Source organism: Melanotaenia boesemani, chromosome 13 (genome assembly GCF_017639745.1).
Source record: "Melanotaenia boesemani isolate fMelBoe1 chromosome 13, fMelBoe1.pri, whole genome shotgun sequence".
Classification (NCBI taxonomy): domain Eukaryota; kingdom Metazoa; phylum Chordata; class Actinopteri; order Atheriniformes; family Melanotaeniidae; genus Melanotaenia; species Melanotaenia boesemani.
The window spans coordinates 8,857,092-8,878,080 of record NC_055694.1 but is presented as its reverse complement, the minus strand read 5'-3'; the positions used below and the strand labels follow the sequence as shown (position 1 = coordinate 8,878,080).

Genomic DNA, 20,989 nt, shown 5'->3' with positions numbered 1-20,989 from the left:
CCTTAAGTATTTTCTTTCTCTGTTGATGCACACTTTTATATACAGCAGATATATACATCTAAATTTGTAGTCTGAAGAAGTTTGGCACTGGAAAGCTGAATTACCTTCTGTTAACCTGATTATTGAAGGAATGATCTACCACCACCAGACTAGCTTCAAGCCATAGTGTGATAAAAAAGAATGCTTCCCAAAGTTCAAAAGTATCAGTAATGCTACAGAATTAGAAATCTACCATTTAGCCAAGGAAAGTTTATTTGTACGTCATATTTCATCTACAAGACAAATCAAAGTGCTTTACAAAAAACATTAAAAGCATTACAGATGGTGCAAAGCAAGAATTAAAAAGTTGGGGTTGGGATTAAAATTGGGTTAAGAACTATCCAACACGTTATTAAAAGCCGGAAGGATAGTGGGGAAACACAGTCTTCAAGGAAAAGACTGTGGTTGGAAAAACATCTTGAATGTGATCACTTAAACATTTTGTGAAAGCAGATGGTTAAAAAAATAAGAGAATACACACCAGTAGAGCTCAGGGCTATGTTTAATGGTGACAGTAACAACATTTTCAAATGAACAATGTGAAAAGACTGAACAGCTGTGTAGCCATAAGAAAACCACTAATCGGTAGAAAATGGCTTCAACTTGCTAGGGAGCATAAAAATAGGACTCTGGAGCAATGAAAGAAAGTCAGGAGGTCTGATAAGTCCAGATTTACCCTGTTCCAGAGTGATGGCTGCATCAGAGTAAGAAGAGAGGCAGATGAAGAGATGCAGCCATCATGCCTAGCGCTTACTGAACAATCCTGTGGGGGTGGCTATGGTCTGGGTTTGCTGCAGTTGGTCAGGTCTACATTCAGCAACATTGTGGGTCCAAAGAATGAGGTCAGCTGATGCCTCAATGTACTGAATGTGCAGGTTATTCCATCAAGGGATCTTTTCTTCCTTGATGGCACGGTCATATTCCAAAATAATGATGCCAGAATCCATCAGGCTCAAATTGTGAAAGAATAGTTCAGGGAGCATTTTCACACATGGATTGGCCACCATAGAGTCCAGACCCTAACCCCAATGAGAATCTTTGGAATGTGCTGGAGAAGGCTTTGTGCAGTAGTCGGACTCTCCCATCATCAATAACAGGTCAGGGTGAAAAATGAATGCAACACTGGATGGAAATTAATCTTGTGACATTGCAGACATTGTAGTTATTGAAATAATGCCACAGTGAATGTGTGAAATAATTTTTTTCTTTGCCAGGCAGTATATTTTTCAGTAAAGTGGATGCAAATAGAAACACAGTTTTTATGATAAAATAACATTTTCTGACACACCTTCAATTGTGTCACACACTGCAACAACTGTTGCACAGTATTTTAAATACTGCTGATCTACTGGGATTGTCACAACCATCTCTAGTGTTTGCAGAAAATAATAAAAACAGAGAAAATATCTAGTGAGTAGCAGTTGTTGGGATTATAAAGCCTTGTTGATGCCAGAGGTTAGAAGGGAATGAGCAGACTGGTTGGAGATTATAGAAAGACAGCAATAACTCAAATAACCACTAGTTACAACTATGATGTAGAATACCATTATTGAACACACAAAACATCTAACCTTGAAGCAGATCAGCCAGAGCAACCTAGGACCACCCTGGAGTCCAACTTCTGCCTGCTAAGAACAGGAAACTGTAGCTACAATTCACACAGCCCCTAAGCAATTAGACAATCGAAGACTGGAAAAACATTGTCTAGTCAGATGAGTCAGCTGTAACATTGAGATAATAGGGTCAGAATTTGGTGGAAATATGAACACACTGATCCATCCTTCCTTGTATCAATGGTTCAGGCTGCTGGTGGTGCAATGATGATATGTTTCTTGTTACTCTTTTAGTACCAACTGAGCATGGTTTAAATTCCACATCCTACATGGGTATTGTTGCTGACCATGTCCATCCCCATCTTGGACATATCAGCAACCACAGTGACTACATCATACCCATCTTCTGATGACTACTACCAGCAGGATGATGCACCGTGTCACAAAACTCAAATCATCTCCAACTGGTTTCTTGAACATGACAGTGAGTTCACTGTACCAGTTACCAGATCTCAATCCAGCAGAGCAGTTTTGGGATGTGATGGAACGGAAGATTCTCATCATGGATGTGCAGCTGACAAATCCGCAGCAACTTTGTGATGCTGTCATGTCAATATGGAGCAAAATCTCTGAAGAACTTTTTCAATACTGTGTGTTACACCAGCTGATTATTGCCGCCACCTGACTCCAATCCTTGGTGCAAACTTCCACTCTTGGTGCCTGCATCGGATTGGTTGGAATTGGACACACCGTCGCCTTCTCCCTTCCAATTGGATCCTGTTGGACCAATCACAGCTCCTGAAGGTGCCCTCCAGGAAATAAAGCCTGAAGTCCCAGTTCATTCAGGGAGCAACTGTTGACACAGGCAGTCTGCTCCTGGCCTTTGGAATTGCGGTGTTGGTGTCTTAGTGAATCTGTGTCTTTGAATTGGTGAACCATGGTGGCTAGGGTTGTGTAGCTAGGCTGTAGGCCTGTGTTCGTTTTGGATTATTTGATTTGGATTATAGACTAATTGTTTTGATACCCTTGGATATATATATATATAAACTTCAAGCCCATTTGGCTTCACTTTCTGTTGTTGTTGTACCTCGTTTTGATTAAGGAAAGAGTTTAGTTTAGTTAGTGTTAAAACTAGTGTATGCTGGGCTAGATACTTCCGTTACAAGTATTTGTTTTTTAGTTTATTGGAGCTGCTTCCTCACTGTTATTAGCTTAGTAAGCCAGTTTATTTTCACATATAATAGATAACTTTGATTTTGTTTTCAACTGGCTGGTTTTGATTTAAGAGTGGTTTTGTTTTGTTCATTTGTTTGAGCAGCTTCGCTAACCCCAGCATTCGTTTATTGCCTCCAGCTGATTTTGTTCTTCCTGTTCCGGTTTCAACAATAAATGTACCTTCTTTCCTTTTAACACCTGGCCAATGCTTCTTTTGTTATGCCTTCATCATACCCCTAAAGTTAGGTTGTAACACCGTGTTAAATTTATGCCATGAAGAACTAAGACCGTTCTGCCAGCAAAAGGGGATCCAACCTGGTACTAGCAAGGTACACCTAATGAAGTGGCTGCTTACTGTATCTGCACCCTTGGTCAGTCTTGTGTTTTTTTTTTTTGTTTTTTTTTTAAATTATTTACAATGTACATCAGTCCATGACAATAAGCACCACACCTTTAAAAAAAAAAAAAAAAAGATAAAAAAAAGTGAGAAACACGTAACATTGAGGAGACAAGACCATTTGTCACAAACTCATCACAAGCAACTGAAAAGGGCTCTCATGCTGTGAACATGGCATAAAAAGGAATAAATAACAAATCTCAAGCTGGAAAAAAAACACTTATATACACTTACAGCTTACCAGCACACAGACAGGCAGGCACTGCAACGCTCCATCTACTAAGGACTTTATCTCCATTCTCTGCTGTGATCATATTGGCCTTTGGGGGCTAAGTATTTCTTCTGCTGAAGCATAATGGCCAAAACAGCAGCTCCCCCTTGGATTAGGACATCACTGTCAGACAAAGCCTCACTCCACCTTTGATGGACTTATTAGCGGGATGCATGTCATTGTAAGGCTTTGCAGTAACGACAGGGTGTAAAATTGTGATGAGCCCTTCTATATTTCTTTGCAGACTGAATAAAACATGCCATCATCAATCATCTTCAAAATATTCTTGTTCAGTTAATAGCTCAGTAATATAAGACAAACTGAGAAATTCAAGAGATTAATTGTTGGTCATGTAAAATCCAAAAGTAATACTAGTCTATCAGCAATAAATAACACCTGAAATTGGCATTATCTGAGAACTGCATTTGTCCTGTGAGATTTCTAGTTGTATGATATATAGGGCTGCACGATATTAGGAAAACATGCGATATGCGATGACACTGTTGAAAGTAGCGTTAACAATATGATCTGCGATAAATAAAATAAATGAAACCACTGCTTTGATGTTTTTTCACATGGGGTTTCACTGGTAAAACAGTCATGCACAAAGGTCAGCTAAAACTTTATAGCTTGTGCTAAAATAATACTAGTAGTGTGTTTTAGCTAATGCTAGAATTTAAAGGTCACATATGCAAAATTCACTTTATAAAGGTTTTCTAACAGTCATATGTGTCCTCATAGCCTGTGTATGAGGCCCAAGAACTAGAAAATTCTGTCTCCTCTCTCACTTGCTTGCTCCACTTTCTAGCGAATCTACGCTCAAATGGGTGAGTCTGAGATCTCTCCCTTTGTGACATCACGAAGGAAATTAACCACTGCCCCCAGTAGTGGATACTGTGATTGACCTGATCCACTCTGGCTAGTTGAGCCTGCCCTCTAAAATCACCAGGCAGGCGCCAGCGAAAGTCAAATCCTCTCCCAGAGAGGGGTGTAGACAGGGACCACTCATGAACATTTATAGGTTCAGACACAGAAACAGCCCATTCTCATTAGAGATTGCTAGAGCCGCATTTGGAATGGCTGCGATCAAGGACCAAGGCTGAATTTGGGTAAATACACTTTGAAAACATTGTTGTTGGACCTCTGACACCCACATGAAATAGTTGAAAAAATTTACAATATGGGACCTTTAATAACTATATGCTGGTCAGCAACACAAACAGATCATGTACTACTGTGTCTAGAGATAAGACTAGAGATAAAAAAAAAAAAAAAAAAAAATTGAGATAAAATAGAAAATCAACAGCCTTTGCAAAAGTTTGACAATGTTTCTTTACCAACTTTTCATAAATTATAAGGGAGATTTGTTTTATAGTCCTGTGTGGATTCAAAAGCAGTTTCTGTCAGTTGAAGCAGAGTTTCAGACATTAATGGACCAATGACTAACATGGAAACCAGAATAACTTTGATAATGCCAGATAAGATCCCTCATCAGTAATGGTGGACCACTGTCTAACATCATTGGTCTAGATATCTGCAGTAAAGGTGGCACTGCAACACACACACACTGTCAGAGGAATTCGTCCATAGCTTGGTTGTACTGTAGGTGGCAGAGGAGATTAAACATGTGTCCCTGGTGTTTGGCAGTATTTGACATGTCCTGTAGAGTAACTGTTTGTAGTGTGTCATTTTTCTTTTAAACAACATAGTTCCAAATAGCTGACATGCTTTTCTGTTTAGCCACAAGTTCTTTTATATCCACATTTTCTTTGCTCCTCTTGGTACCTTCCACCATCAGAATGCTCACTCCATGTGCTCTAGTGCCATAGACGTTAGCTTCTACATGGAGTAGGCATCCAGGACAAGAGTCCATTTGATTTGCCATTGACGTGCACAGACCATGAATGCTCAGCAGCGTTTGAAATGCCATCACGTCACTTCAATAAAATATACAAATAGGAGGCGACTATTTATCGCAGTTTAGGCAGTTGTTGTAAATTTATATATTGCAAAGCCTAATATCGCGATGAAGCTAAATTTTCAATATATTGTACAGCCCTAATGATATGCATGTGTTGATTTTTGTAAACATTGCAAGCCTTTTTCTTATATAAAGTATGAAGTACTCCTCAAATAAAAAGTAAAATAAAGCCAAAATTTGCCTTAAAATGTGAAAAAAACAACCTTTTTATACAATTCGTCACTACTTAAAGGACACCTCTTTGATAGTAGTTAATTGGATGCAGTTTATTTAAATTTATTGCCATACATCTGATCATAAAGTGGTCTCTGTCGACACTGTCGAGTGACAGCAGCCTTAAGCTCTTTTCACACATGTTTCATTATTGATTTCATCAGTCTGTTAAAGTGAAAACAGTCATTCACACATTTGTCACTTTTCCATTCAGACTTACTCTTCATTCACACGTCTGCCAATATGACGACAAGAGCCATGGGGTGCACGTGACACAAATTAACTTGCCAAGCTAGCAGTGATCGTGTGAAACAAAAAGCATTGCATGGAAACAGGTAAAAGCAATCAATTCTCAACAGATGTTTTAAACAGTCATATTGTGAAGGTAAGTAACCGTGAAAACATGATCAGATAGGAAAAAGTGTGATGGGAAACTCCTTCACCTGAAGACACCATCTGTGGACAGTATGAAAGGAGAAGCTGTAGCACAACACAAATACAGTTTTCTTACAAATAAAAAATAAGTTATTTTGTCACAAGGTTTCTCACAAAACTAGCAAACAAGGAAAAATTCAGTTTGAAAAATGGCATTGAAAATCTTGATAAAAGAAAGCAAATGCTTCAGGCTAATTCTTTTGAACATAAACCTTCCCTGGAATAAAAACACAGCTCTGCTCTGCTAGACTTCAGACTACGGTCAAATGCAGAAGAAACCGGTGTTCCTCATCGTTACAGAGAGGGGGAGATGGATGCTGCATGGATTGTGAACCCCCCCCCACACACCTCCGACTCTCACTGTCCACAGACAGCTGATGTTTATCTTCTCTGCCCATCTGGGCCTTGTGACTGAACATCTGGTAACGCTGCCGCTGTGTATCCTGAGTTTTGCAGAGTAATGACAGCAAAGGGGGACTTCTATCCAACCGTTTAAAAAAGATCTAGAGATACTGGGAGGACTTTATTTTCAGGTGTCAAAGCTCATTCTTAAAGTTGAACTCAGTAACCAAAGTTCTGGCCAGGACTCCATACGTTTGTGTGCTTGTTTTGATCAAAGGTAATAATCATAATATTAATTTCAAACATTTACAATGGCTATTAAATAAAAGTTCCTAGCCTGCCTCTTTTCCCCTAATTTTTAGTCTCACTGTATATTATGATCTTGTGCAAATCATACAGAATAAATATAATCTAACACAAACACAAACATACTCTTAAAGTAAAACAATGTTTTAGGCCCATATGCAACAAATTAAAGTATAGCAAACAATGTTTTTTTTAAGTATTATCTACAATAAATAAAAAAAAACTAACACCTGCTAACATCAGGTCTTTGAGTGCAATGGTAAATCGTTCAATTGCCATCAATTCCTAGATCAAAATGACTGCAGTTTTAGTAGAAGTATACCAGTTTTAGCTTGGAATGACATCTAGGTGCACATGCTTATGTTTTTTTTTTATTTATTGATGTTGCTGTAGTTGGGACTACAAGAATGGGTAAAGCTATTGTTCCCTTTACATAAACACATGTTTTCTGATTTTAACTTTTCACATATATACTGTGAAACTGACTATCAAGCCGGTGGACATCTCACTCTTAGTCCTGCTGTGTGGGGCTGACATATGTGGCTCAATCAAAAATAGCAAATTACTTAATTACCTTCAACTTGTTCTTATCAGAAGCTGCAGCCCAACCCATCCTGCAGGACACAGTGTAATACCATTTCTTCATGATGTATTAGTTACAGGCTTGTTCCCTTGATAGTAAAGGCATTCTGGACCACTTGTGAGTAAGTTTTAGATCTTCTAAAGGTTCTAAAGGTAAACACATTATTACTGACAGCGAGAAAGCATTTAATTGGCTTATTCTTGTGGGAGCTTAAATAAATATTTAAAGTGCAAATTGGTGTGAACATAGCTAAATAAAGCTCATGGGTAATATGGTCAAGAAAAATGAAAAACACCTCAGCAACTGTCAACTACTGGTGAATGAATCGCCTCCCCTTCTTGCATCTGTCTGTCACTGCTTAAAGCCTCTTTTGCTGTGGCAAACAACCACCTCAAAACTGCAAACTAGAATTTTGATTGGCCAGTAAGCCAGATTTGTCCATTTTATTGGAAGAAGGTAGATTAAGATCCACAAAGAATCTGTTTACTACAGTTGCTATTTAACGTTGTTTTTCTTGCATGTTTATCAACCAGTTCCAAAGCAAAAAGGTTTCCCTGCACCCTGAATTTATTATAGCCTGACATGATTCTGAATTTGTTTTAAGAAATACAGGCCAACACATTAATTTTTCACATGCATCACAAATATTAATGTGGTGTAGCTCAGTCATTTTCTACCACTGGCATGGCATTGTGGAAGTTTTTTTTCTCAATTTTTTTCTTATAAATGGTGCTTCTGTAAAGCACAAAAGTAGTTTTGTATGATAATGGGGATTGAAAAGCAGTAGGCACTCCATCACCATCACCTAGAGTCCACTTTGAACCCATCTGTCACATTACTTCTCAACCTGATTATCTATTTTCAGCTCCTGTTACAAAATTCAAGCTGACGTGACTATTCTGTCCTCTTCCTTCTCCTCCAAGGCTTTCCCCTAGAATGAGATGTTTTGCAGTGACTGCTAGGCTTTCATTCATTATAGATGCAGTGTTTTAGGAGGATGATCTGTGCAGAGTGATATAAATATCTCTTTTTGGTTCTCAGCAAGATGAGAGAAACAGCTCACGACAGGCCATTGTGTTGTGTTAGAGCTGACTGCCTTTATCGTTTGATTCAACGTGCAAAGTTGAAGAATGCAAAGTCGTACGTGAGAAGAAGAAGGCAGTGCTGTCAATTATTCATGATCAGTGGCCTATCTCTTGGCACCTCCACTTCAGAGCGGCAGTTCTACAAATATGTATCGAGATTAGAGAGAAAACATTTTGATAACAGACTTATTACTGACAGCCACTTTACTTTTATCTCCATTAAAGTGATTGCAAAATATCACAAGACCAAAGTGATTGGTTTGACAGCTGCTACAATGTAGTACAACTTTGTGATCCTGAGCAAAAATGTGCCCCTTGTGTCCTCCGTTACTGGCCACACCACAGCAGGAGGGTGTGTGTTAGCATACAAAAGCAGCGTGAAGTGAAAGATGTATGTGTGCATCTGTGTGATGGTCAATTGAAAGAGAAAGGGACAGGTGCAGGCCTGTCCTACTGTGTCCAGATCTGTTGCTTTGTTATCTTGGTGCTGTGGAGGAAACCAAATGCAGAAACATGCACAAAATAAATTCTGCACCTATCACCACTGTTGATACAAGGAGTAGAAGAGACTGAGACTGGATTTGCAATGCCAGGAAACATTCATAACTTGAGGAATTCTGTTTCTTTAACTATGTGAATCTTGTGCTTTTAATTTAGAGCTAAATTCCATAATCTTTTGGTAAAAGACTCTGGAGACGATCTACAAGAAGCAAGCAGTGTGCAGTTATGAAGGCTATGGAAATATGCCAAGCAGCAGCAAATCACTTATGCTCAAGGCACATAGAAATAATTCATTGCAGTGCTCTGAAAGTAGTTGAGGCATGGGTGCAACACACAGCAGATTTCCTGTGCAAAATGCTGGGTTCAGGTCTGCTAAAATAAAAAAAAATAAAAAAATAAATAAATAAATAAATAAACTGGGGACTTCACTGTCAATGTGCTGTGTAGCTCTAAATATGATGTCAGTTGAAAAAGAGAGCATGACATACTCTAGCAGCTTGTTTCCCTCCACTTTGTAAGTAAACATCTTTACGGATATCGAATGAATGAGATTCCATTTTTCCTTTCTCTTCCAGCTGTTTCTAGAATTTGCTCTGTTTGTTGTTTCTACTGTTTCTCACACCTCTCTTCCTCTTTTCTTGCTTTTCAGGAGCCTAGTGTGGACCCCACGGTGACTTTATGTCTGTTTGACAGACCAAGAGGAAAGCTATATGTATCAGCGAGTTTCTGGAAAACCAGAGAAGAGAGGCGAACTTCCTGCCTTTGTTCTTGCCTTTTGAGAGCGTTCTCTGAGGACTCAGCCTCAGCAACCCCGCACTGTTTAGTTACCGCATGTATCCACCACTGTCAGGTGTAAGGGAAGAGTAAAACACAAAGAAGAGAGAAGAAAAGCAGAGATAAACAGACAGCTTAATTAGTACTTCTGAGTTCATGTAAGAGCAAGAAAACATGAGAAGAAACTTCTGAACACAACACTGCTCTGAAACCTACTGCAGCTAACCTTCAGAACATTTGCATGTGTGTGTGGGTATATGCATGCACGCTTCTTTCATTTTCAAAGGACTTGAATTTGTATTTGGATGTGGATTTAGCCTTTCATTATGACTCTGCAAAGAGGCCTTGAGAGAGTGTGGAATGCCTGCCTCAGAGGCGTTTGCTGGGTATTTCTGCTGGCATGTTTTTTCCCAATCACCTTGGCAGCCAAACCCAAAATGCCAGGCCACACACACCTCAACTCAATACGCATTGATGGGGACATATCTCTTGGTGGGCTGTTCCCAGTGCATGCGAGGGGAAATGATGGCAAAGCCTGTGGCGAGCTGAAGAAGGAGAAAGGGATTCACAGGCTGGAGGCCATGCTATTTGCTCTGGATCGTATCAATAACGACAACGAGCTGCTGCCTAATATTACTCTGGGGGCCCGCATCCTCGACACCTGCTCCCGGGACACCCATGCACTGGAACAGTCGCTGACATTTGTTCAGGCACTGATTGAGAAAGACTCAACTGATGTCAAGTGTCTCAGTGGAGGGCCGCCTATCATTACGAAGCCAGAGAGAGTGGTGGGAGTGATAGGTGCCTCTGCCAGCTCCGTGTCAATCATGGTGGCCAACATTCTACGTCTCTTCAAGGTCAGTTTTTTTTTCTATTTATTTTTGTTTCTTTTTAAATATAAATGTTTTCTACTATATATATTTTCTAATATAAAACAGTATATTACTATATTATTTTCTTCTCATGCTTGCAGTTGTTTAGCTAAAAACACCATATAGTATTTAATAGAATACATACCATATGATGCTACACCTTCAGTTCAGAATAATATAAACAAATAGCTGAGAAAGGAATTAACTGTATACTGTGTAAGTGGCTCCACATTGTAACACAATTTACCAGTTCCTGCTCTTATTGACTTTCTTTTGACTCTTTCTCAGTTTCTAATATTTCCCTCTTATTTCCAGAATACAGTTTAATTCTCCCCCCTAATGATGTTAGTTTGCCATTAGTCCTCAGTCTCGCCCTCCTCTAATTAATTCAAGGAAGCCAAGCATGGCACCAGGAGCTCATAGGACGACTCATTGGTAATCCTGTACAAAATGAGCTTCTGAACAGTGTTGGGGCAGATGATACAAACATAAGCAAAATATGACTTGAGTTTTCTAACACTAGATCAACACTGCAAAACTGTGCTACATTTTAAAATAATGATCATAAGGGCTCTGTCAAAACATGCTGTCTTGCTTTGCAACGCTTGGTTTGCGCACATAGTTGAGGACGTCTCATCAGTTCAAGAACTTATTGACTTAAACATTAACATTTCAATCTGTATTATTCTGTTTTATTCTCACAACACTGACATGTAAAAAGATTCAGTGCATTTTATCATCACATAACACACAGCTGTATGATGAAATTACAGACCAAAACTTTCATGTCACACAGAAAAGACCCTCATTTAATTTTCTATACTGGCCTCTTACTGGAACCTGTCCCAGCTGTGATTGCGAAGGCAGAAAAGAGGGATATATTCTGGACAGGCTGTAGTCCAACACAGTGATAACAAGACAAATACAGTGGGCACTCATACTTAATTTAGAGCCACCAAATAATCTGACATACATGTATTTTAAAATGTGGAAGCAGCACAACCCACAGAAAACATGCAAACTCCAGACAGAGAAGACCCAGCACAAATTCGAACTAGTGGCCTCCTATCTGTGAGGCCACATTGCGATTCCACAACACTGTGCTGCCCCAAGATGAAGCTATTTAAACAAATTTTGTCTGCTGAGGGCAGAAAGCAATTTCTTAGGAGGTATGGGGAAATATGTTTCCATCAGAAAAAAGTAAAGTGTGGGTGTACTTTGCATTGGATGGTAAAATGTTGGTGGACAGAGGCCAGCCAGCAGGTTCTTACAGCTTGTGGATTTATGCAATTCCTCCAGGACAATCTTTCAACATGAGTTTGCATGAAATCACATGGGTAAATTTCACAGTCAAATAAACCAAAACATGGTTAACATGATCTATCCATCTTGACTGCATCATGGCATGAAACATAACTGATGCATCATGCTTTCTTTAGCATTTTCTTCTTCATTAAAACCTTAACAACCAGTGAAGAGCATAAAATGTATTCAAATCTTCCACTGTTGTGTGAATTACAAGTTATACTGTATGCATTGCTTTACTCGCTTCCAACTAACTTGTAACTCCTAAAAGCCTCCAATAGAATATGAGGTCTGAATCGCCTGCTGTGTCGTTGATTCAACAAAGCCTCAACTGTTTGCTGCCATTCTCCAACCAGGTTACGGTTGATCAGAGAGCAAGAAAGTGAATCCAACAACATGCTATGTAGAAAAGCCTGACTGATGTGTTACAAGTCAGGTGGAATAAATGGTAGACTCCCACATCCTTGCTTCTTCTTCTTCTTCTTCAAAAAAAAAAAAAAAAAAAGAAAACCCTGGATGAACTATTCATACTGGTATTTTTCTACTGGCTTTCTCAGACCTGTCACGCAATGTTTGCCATCACTAGCATGCACAGTATAATCATCCTCACCAAGGAACAAAAAGGAAGTTGGTGACATATCTCACATGGGAGCTGTCTTGTTGCACAGCATGGCAGATTAAAGAAGTCTGACTACAAACATACTATAGGTTGGATGGTACACCCTATGACACATGTCGCATCCTTTCAGTCTGAGCCGGAGTGTTTTATATACCCACTGACTTGGATGATGATTTCACAGCCATCCATAATCAGCCTCTTTTTAAAGCAACAGGCACCTATGAGCTGCTTTTAACACATGGAAAACTGCTAAAAAGGAATAATATAATAGCTGCCTTCAACTTCATTCAGACATCAAATATGCAGAGTCAAAAGAGTACATAGCTATCCAGAAACTTTTAAGCTATGTAAGCAGGGAGGCACAAAATCCTGAGATACACCTCATGCTACTCAACAACTGTTTAAAATAACATTTTCCACAAAAGAAGGATGATGCTAGCAGGGGTGAGCCTGACCACTCAAAGGCTTGTGAGGCATCTTCACACACAGCTAATTGGCAAGCCTCCACTGGGGCAGGATTTTGCTGCAAACTGCATGCCAAATCCTGCAGTGGGAACAAATTATTTAGCTTTTTTTTTTTTTTTTGTTTCTTTCCTCAGCTCTAAAGGTCTACTTTTGCAGAGAACAGATTTTGTGCATAACATGACAGGATCAGAAGAACATCTTGGAAATTCGTTAGAGGAGATGCTTCCACAACTATTCATGACAAGACATAACTGACACTTACACACTGATAGCTGGAGCTAAGAAATGAGTTTGTGGCAGAAAGCACAGCATTGAATGTTTTGCAGACTGTGTGCTATTAGGTAGTCACTCTGGACTGGTTACGCAAGCATGAAATAACCTGTCCTATCAATGCTCGTGGCAATTTTACAATTTCTAGTCTGTCCTTTACAACAAAGATGTACTAAGAAGTGTTGGGAACTGCAATTAGCTGAACTTACCCAACAAATCAGCACACCACTGCAGAATAATGTCAAACTGCTTCTGCCTCAGCAGTGGGATCAGATGGAGGGACACAAAAGATTTTTAGATGAAAAAATAAATGCAGTGACCTTGAACTGTGGATTGTAACTGTCTTACAGGCAAAAAACACTCAGTGTTTTTATCTCTACATGAACAGTTCACATCTTTTCAAATCTAACAGCAAATCTTGTGTCAGCAGAGGATGAAAAGTTTCTGACAGGTTTTGAGGGTTTTGAAACAACAAGATACCAAGGTAGCACAGTCAGGAGAAAACATGGATGCTATACATGCTGCTGGAGAAAATGGGGAAGAAAAGAAAATATTTTTAAAAAATTGTTCAAACTCAAGTGCTTTCCAATGAGTTTTATTCATTTATTAGTTTTTATACATATTATAAAACCGTTGAGTGTACAAATTATCAGGCATAAACTTTATGATCACATTATTGTAATCTTTTTTTAAAGATTTATTCTTAGCTTCTTACTGTACTCTCAATTAATGTAACAACAGTGCAACCATTGTGTCAGTGACTTACTGTAGACCAGTAAATCGTAATGTTACGACCACTGGCCACATTTTGAGCAGGTCTTCCTCATTATGTCAAAAGAGTTTTGACCAGGTCATGGTGTAAACAAAGGACATCTGAGGATTTTTTGGAGTGTCTGGCACTGGGCTGTCAGTTATAGATCTTTTGTAGACTGTGGAAGATCTTTATGGACTGGGGTTGCTTCCTACAAGTGCCACCAGATTAGTTTTTTTGGGGCCTAAAGACTGAACGAATACCTTAGGCTCTTTAAGCCCTTTCTTGTCAGAATTTTCTTTTTTATCTAAGTGTTCTTCTTTTTCTTCTTTTTCATATTAAAAAGTCAAGGATAACAAGAACTAATCTGTAATCAGCATGTAGACTACCATTCCATAAAATTGCTGACACAGAAAAACAACCAAACATGACTGTACACACATTAGCTTACAACCACTACACAGTCTTTTCCACAAAACATTTCCACAAGAGGCTCATGCATGCAAAAACAGGGCATGCTGATTCCATGGAGAAAGGCCCTCTGGCAGGATAAAATATACTGCACCCTAAAAAAACAAACAACATTTACAATCGATCAAACTTTTGTAAACTTTTAAACCTAAAACTTCTGTAAACATGACATTTTCTTAGATGCTGTCAAGTGCAGATGAAAAGTGTCACAATGTATGACAATAACAGAGCAGAATTTAATGTAATTTTACTTTTATGTTACTTTAATTTGACTGTAATTTTGCAGTGCTCTCAGATTATGTGATCATTAGGACAGAAAGTGAATCTGTTCAGTTCAACTCTAACAAATGATTCAACAACACCATCCTAAGTACGAACTCCTGGCATCTGAGTTTCAGTGATGTAAACGTAGCAGAGACATCTGATAATGATGATCACTTGGCTTGTCTTTGTTTTTTATTGTGTTTTTTTCATTATTACACCAAATACTTGGAGACAGCACCACAATGACTTTAAACAGAAAAGAAAGATCCCAACATTGGTGGCAATGCTTCTTAAGACCTTTTTTGTATTTCATAGACAATGTAAAGAGCTGGGAGGCCTTAAAAGCCTTTAATCAACTTATCTTCTGTTTTGCTCTTGACAGGCAGAGCAATTTTCGCTGAAGCCTGCTGATAGGGAAACAAGAAACCGTGAAAATGTGATTTGTATGGGCCCCAGAAGTGGCCTCAGGTGAAAGAAATAACACAGGATTTAATATTTTGAATAATCTTAAGACTTCACTGGGTCAAAAGATGATCATACATCTTTAAAAGATAAATCTGAACTAATTTCAAGGATCTGCAGCACTAACGATATGTTTAAGTCTTTGTTGAGCCTTTGTTTCGAGAAATATTTAACAAATGTGCTGAATTTTTTACTTCTCTATCATCTTCTGGTTCACCACCCTATACAACATTTGGATTTAGCTGACTGCATTGTTTGAAGCGGTTTTTGGTGTAATTTGTTGAACAAGGCAGTTCTTGAGTAGAATGAAGCCTTTGAGATTTAAAGAAACAACAAACAGCTAATCTGTTGACAAAAACATTATTTTACAGTGGACATGTTGCATTACCTTTGAAAAATGGATGAATAAATAAAAAAACACACTTCTTGTTTTTTTTTTTTTTCAATCAGGTTTTGGTCATTGAGTTAGATGTGTTTTCATTTTCTCTCACTGGACATTCAGAAACTGGATGACAGAAATTCTACTCATTTTCTGCATTTTCTGGCAGCTGCCAAAAGAGACAGAAAAAAATCACTGAAGCAGTTTGATGAAGAATGCAGAGATGCTGGCAAAGCTGGGCAGTGTTTGGCTATTTTATCTACCATTAATTTTCCAGAAAACTTTAAGTAGAACTCCCTTCAGAATCATCATTAAGGTTTCACTGCTCATTTGAAGCTCACCCAATGACTGGTCTAAAGAAGAGTCGTCATGGTGGTGTTGGAGGTGGAGTTTTATAAACTGGTCAGTAGCTGCTGTTGGTTTTTATGTTGGCAGGGATGCAAACACTCTCTAGTCAATATTTTAATGATGATTTTCTTTCACTAATGAATGCACAAAACCTCACACCAATATAACATCAGCATAAGTCTTTTGTTTTTTACTCTATATTTGTAATTGTTTGTCAGCTCTGCATTCATGGGCTTTACTGTATCATCTGCTCAGTTTTAGTGTAGCTGAAGGAGAAGTGTTTGCTCAGCACTTCAGAGCAGCCAGGATTCCATCCCCATGGTGCACCATGAATATTTTACTATACTGTTACATAATATACGCTGAGGGATTGGGGTTGAAAGCTGCCTCTCTGCATTCCCTCATCACTGGGTCCAGTTCATGGTCTGTTTTCATCAGCAGGGTCTTCATACTGCTTTACAAGCAGAGGCAAAGTGCACCAGCACTTGAGGTAATTAGTGGTTGCTTGCTTATGATACTCAAGACAGACAGAGTGTAATTAAAGCCCCAGGCTTTTGATTGTGTCTCTTATACGTCACTGAAAACAGCCTGACTGGCTGGCTTGAGCTAGGATATTGCTACAGCAGTGAGAAGCTGCAGGAGGCATACACAGTGTTTCAGGTATCCGTGCTGACTTGCTGAGACAATCATATGCTTTCCAACAAAGAGGAAAGCAGTAGTTGGGGCAACTTCCACCCAGCAGCTCTTTAAATTAGGTACCAGCAGGCCCAGCTGGTTGGCAGGACTTTGAGAAGTGATGCTGGAACTGCAAGATGAGAAGGAAGGAAAAGAGCAGAGGTGGTGGCTGGGTATATTCTGAGCAACGAAAAAGGAGGGTTAACTGGATGCCTGTTGTGCTGTCTGTGAAGCAGAGACCTTGGATCTGCCTCTCTCTTCCCTCATTAGAATCAGAGGCAGAGACCCTCAGGCACAGTGCCTTACTCCCCCTCAGCATTTTACTGTGGTGAGACAGGGCTCTTATTGGATTACCCAATCTGCCTACAGTGAGGATACGCTGAAAGCTTTAGATGCTCTCAAAAAATATGCACACATATGCTTTTTTCTTTCAATTGTTAATGGCCCATCTACCCATCCAGCTATAAAGGTAATTACCTCTTTCTGTCTGTCAGACCTGAAAAAAATACAGCAGCATTAAAATAAGATGTATGTTAAACATGAAATGATCAGTTATATCATCTTAATGAGCTGTTACCTGTTAAATGGCAAATGTGCCAGGAAGATGTTACCTAGTTACACACCCTGCAGATGTAGCACAACATCATTATCCACTGGATTTTGATTTTTCAGATGTCCCCTCTCTATTTGGCACACCTATGTTTACCATTTATTCCTGAGGGAAATATGTGACTCTACAGCTGCAAAACACTGCAATGTGCTTGTGTTTGTTAGAGTAGACATAGAAGACGTTACGGTGTGTTTATCAGTCTTTTTTTTTGCTAAGGAGATTGGTGAAACTTTATTGACAGCTTGTCACAATGAGAAATGTGTTAAAACAAGATTAAATTTAAGGGCATTTATTGTCTTCCTGAGATCTGATGGTTTTTTCATGACAAAAATAAAGTTATGGGATTTATATTCTGTACCCTCTGACTCAAAATAACAAGAATGGCTTTATGCTACTCATGCTTGTTAGTGCTCTATCACACATGGACAGTCCTGAGGTGTGTGCTGTTACCTTCATTACCATAGACTTGGGTAATGACTGGTAGGAGAAGGATTTGGAAAAGACAAGTGACACTGACAAAGCTCACCCACACTGTGTTCCAGTTGTAATGTAGTGCACACCATGCTACACTAGCTAATTGTTGCAGACCCACCCACGCCCAAAAAGATGTTGTGTACTGTATTTTCTGCCTCCAGAAAGCGAAACAAACAAAGAAAAACAGGGAAGTGAATCAAATAAATGCCTAAATAACAAGCAGCAAGCTTTTCTTTTTTTTTTTTCACTGTTCACAGACCAGTGGGCTTTCCATGGTATTACTCATGCCCCTCAAATTGACTTTTACAAGTGAACAGACCAAAACCCATGAAGCTGTCTTTGTCTGCCTGAGATTGCAGACGTCCCCTATCTACCATGCTTCGGCAACAGAGGAGCAGCTCCTTTACTTCAGGATTAGTTCCAACTCAGCTCACTTTGCCCACTGAGACTCAGGCGGTCAATTCCCAGGACAATCACGGGTTAAAGTTGCCCAGAACCTTGCCTTTTATTCTTACCAGTGTTTTCCCCTCTTTCTCCTGTTGTTTGCAAATTCCACTTCAGGAAATCACCTAGCACAGTGGCCAAAAAAGTGTGTTTTTCAAGGTTAGGTTTCACTCAGATTAATTACTGCCATTTAATTAGTGTGGTGTAGAAGGAAATGTGTTCTTTTTATTTATTTTTATATTTATTTTTATTCTATCTATCTATCTATCTATCTATCTATCTATCTATCTATCTATATATATATATATATATATATATATATATATATATATAAAATTTAATTCTGCTGAGGATATCTGATAATTTTAAAAGCCAAAAGCAACAACAAAAAGCACAACATAAATACTAACTGAGTTTGCTTATGTTATCTGTGTGGGAGCTGTCACTTTCTCCCTGTCTAATTTCTTACATCTAGATGTGCCTCCAGGTCTATGTTCAGATTCCTCTATAAAAGTTTACAAAGCTCATATCTTCACAACTGAAACCAACTGAGTATAATCGTCTGATGGGTTTCTAGAAAACTGTGTGGGATAAAAAGGCTTGGAGCGGTCTCACCTGCATAATATCACCATCAAACTGGCAATCCATCACTGTCCTGCTGTGTGAAGCTGCACGGCTTAAAATTTACCCAAACATTAACAAAGGTTTGAAGACACAAAAAATGGACACACAAAAATCCCAAAGTTTTCAATTTAAACGAATCAATGCTGACAGCTTTCATATTGATTGCAGGAGGAAGATTTAAGTTCTGTCTGTCAGGACAACGTGTCAGGTGCTGAAGAATGAGCATAGTAAGAGCTCAGTTATGTATTAATATCCACACAACAGCTTTCCTCCACTTTCCATCACAAATAAACATAAAGCATATGAGCAAGAAAAGGTCAATATAATAAAAATTTAATAGAGCAATCGTAAATTTGTTTGAGATCATAAAAGAATTGTTCTGTCAGCTTAATGTCAGGCGAGATCCTCAGCCTGCCCTGCAGCAGGAACAGAAAGAGAAACTTTGGCCGCCTACGGGCTGAGCAGCTTGGACACCATCCAGCTTTCTCGCACATGAGACAACACTGAGCCTCCCATGAGTCAATGCTGTGCCGCGCTAATGCATTTGGGATTTACCATTGAAACAGAAGATTCAAGCTGTAATTATGAACTTAACAGAACTGGGGCAAGTTATAAATTTGTTTTATGTAAAGCTCTGGGATATTGCAAAGTGAAAGTCATTATGAATGTTCTACTTTTCATGCCCCAAATGGACAAGAAAAAAAAAAAAAAAAAAAAAAGAAGAGGATTTTTACTTCAAATGTGACACAAAAAAAGACATTATTCCTTTGCATTTTCATTGGGTTTGATGAGCTGTATAATTAATTCTTTCCACACAACAACAACAAAACAAAGAGTTGCAGTTTTCATGGCAGTGCTCTGACCACAATAAGCAGGTCGGAGGATCATTGAGATCTGACAGTGAAGCAAACAGCAACTAAGAATAGATATACATAAACCATGTATGTTTCTAGAACAAGGTCATCATCAAAAAAAAAAAAAAAAAAAAAAAAAAAAAAACTTGGAGAAAAAAGAAAACTAATAATGATGGAGTGAAAGTATACAAGAGAAATATAAAAGAACACCAGAAATAAAAAGATTGTCTTTATCTAGTGACTCCTAAAGTATTGTTTTCCAGTTGCATGACAATGGTCTCCTTCCGTTCATTGGCTACAGCATCAATTTACATTTTATTTTTTAAAACTATAGAATAACACTTTCACTGCAGTTTAATTGTATGCTTATCTGTAACTGAAAGGCACGCCTTTAATCCCCCTTCTGGTGCAGCATGAAGCTTCAGTGAGTGAGTGATGTTCAGGGAACAGGTTATTGCCAATCTGGCATTCACTTCCTGGTGTTAAGAGTTGTATCAGTTAACAAATTTGACTCACCTGAAGCACACATGGCGTTTAGTATCTAGTAGATATGTGGATGGTAAAATTACAGGTTTGCTAATTAAAAGAATAATTTTATTTACGTTCCCTGAATGAGCAGTTGATTGGCTTTGTGCCAGCTCACTAGTGACATCAGGAGTCTGTAGTTAACATCTCAGGCAACAGAGGGTGCTGTTTCTCCTGCTCAGCAAATAGTGCACACTCCTGCTTTAAGTGCAATAATAATGCTATCATGCTATATGTTTAAGTATCATGTGATCTTTTATGAAGCCACTGCACCTTTGCCACCCTGCTTGAATGTTAAAATGCAACAAACTACAAAGTTGTCTGTTAAAATAGGACTGCTGATAGAAAGCTGAAACCTAAAAAATGTCTCTGAAGTCACATAGCAGATACTTGATATGCAGTGATGAGAGTGTACATGGAGATTTTGTAATCAAAATAAATAAATAAATCACAGAATCAACACGACCTCCAGCTAAAGATGTCATAGCTGTTGTCTATTCATACACTTAAATACAACTCGTAATGATGTCTTTTAATCACCATCCACCAGAAACAGCATAAAGAAAATATTAGCAACATTGATTTGTATACACTGACATTCATGATACACATTCCTGGAGCCATCAGCAAATAAACATCAAGAAAACATTGTTGGAGGAGGAGGGGAAAAGAAGAGAGTGACAGAGCAAGAGAAAAAAAACAATAGTCAACATGAAACTGACTTTTACTGGCTGAAAGGAGCTCAGAGAAGAGACAGGAGGCACGACAGATGCTGAATTACTCTTCGCCAGTGTGTGTAAACGTCTACCAAAGTTCAGTGGTGCTGCATTAAAATGGCAAATCTCTTTACATCAGACAAATAAACACTTAAAAATGCAACAG

The 20,989-nt window shown here is 38.7% G+C and overlaps 1 protein-coding gene across 2 annotated transcripts in view; it reads left to right on the top strand.

Moving 5' to 3' along the window:
* Nucleotides 1-20,989, top strand: part of LOC121652052 (metabotropic glutamate receptor 4-like) — a 199,456-nt gene that overhangs the window by 54,243 nt on the left and 124,224 nt on the right. For both annotated transcript variants that reach the window (XM_042004589.1, XM_042004590.1), the window contains exon 2: nucleotides 9,571-10,552. In XM_042004589.1, the coding sequence (XP_041860523.1) occupies nucleotides 10,022-10,552 (531 nt within the window). In that variant the 5' untranslated portion in view covers nucleotides 9,571-10,021. The remainder of the gene's footprint in view (nucleotides 1-9,570; nucleotides 10,553-20,989) is intronic.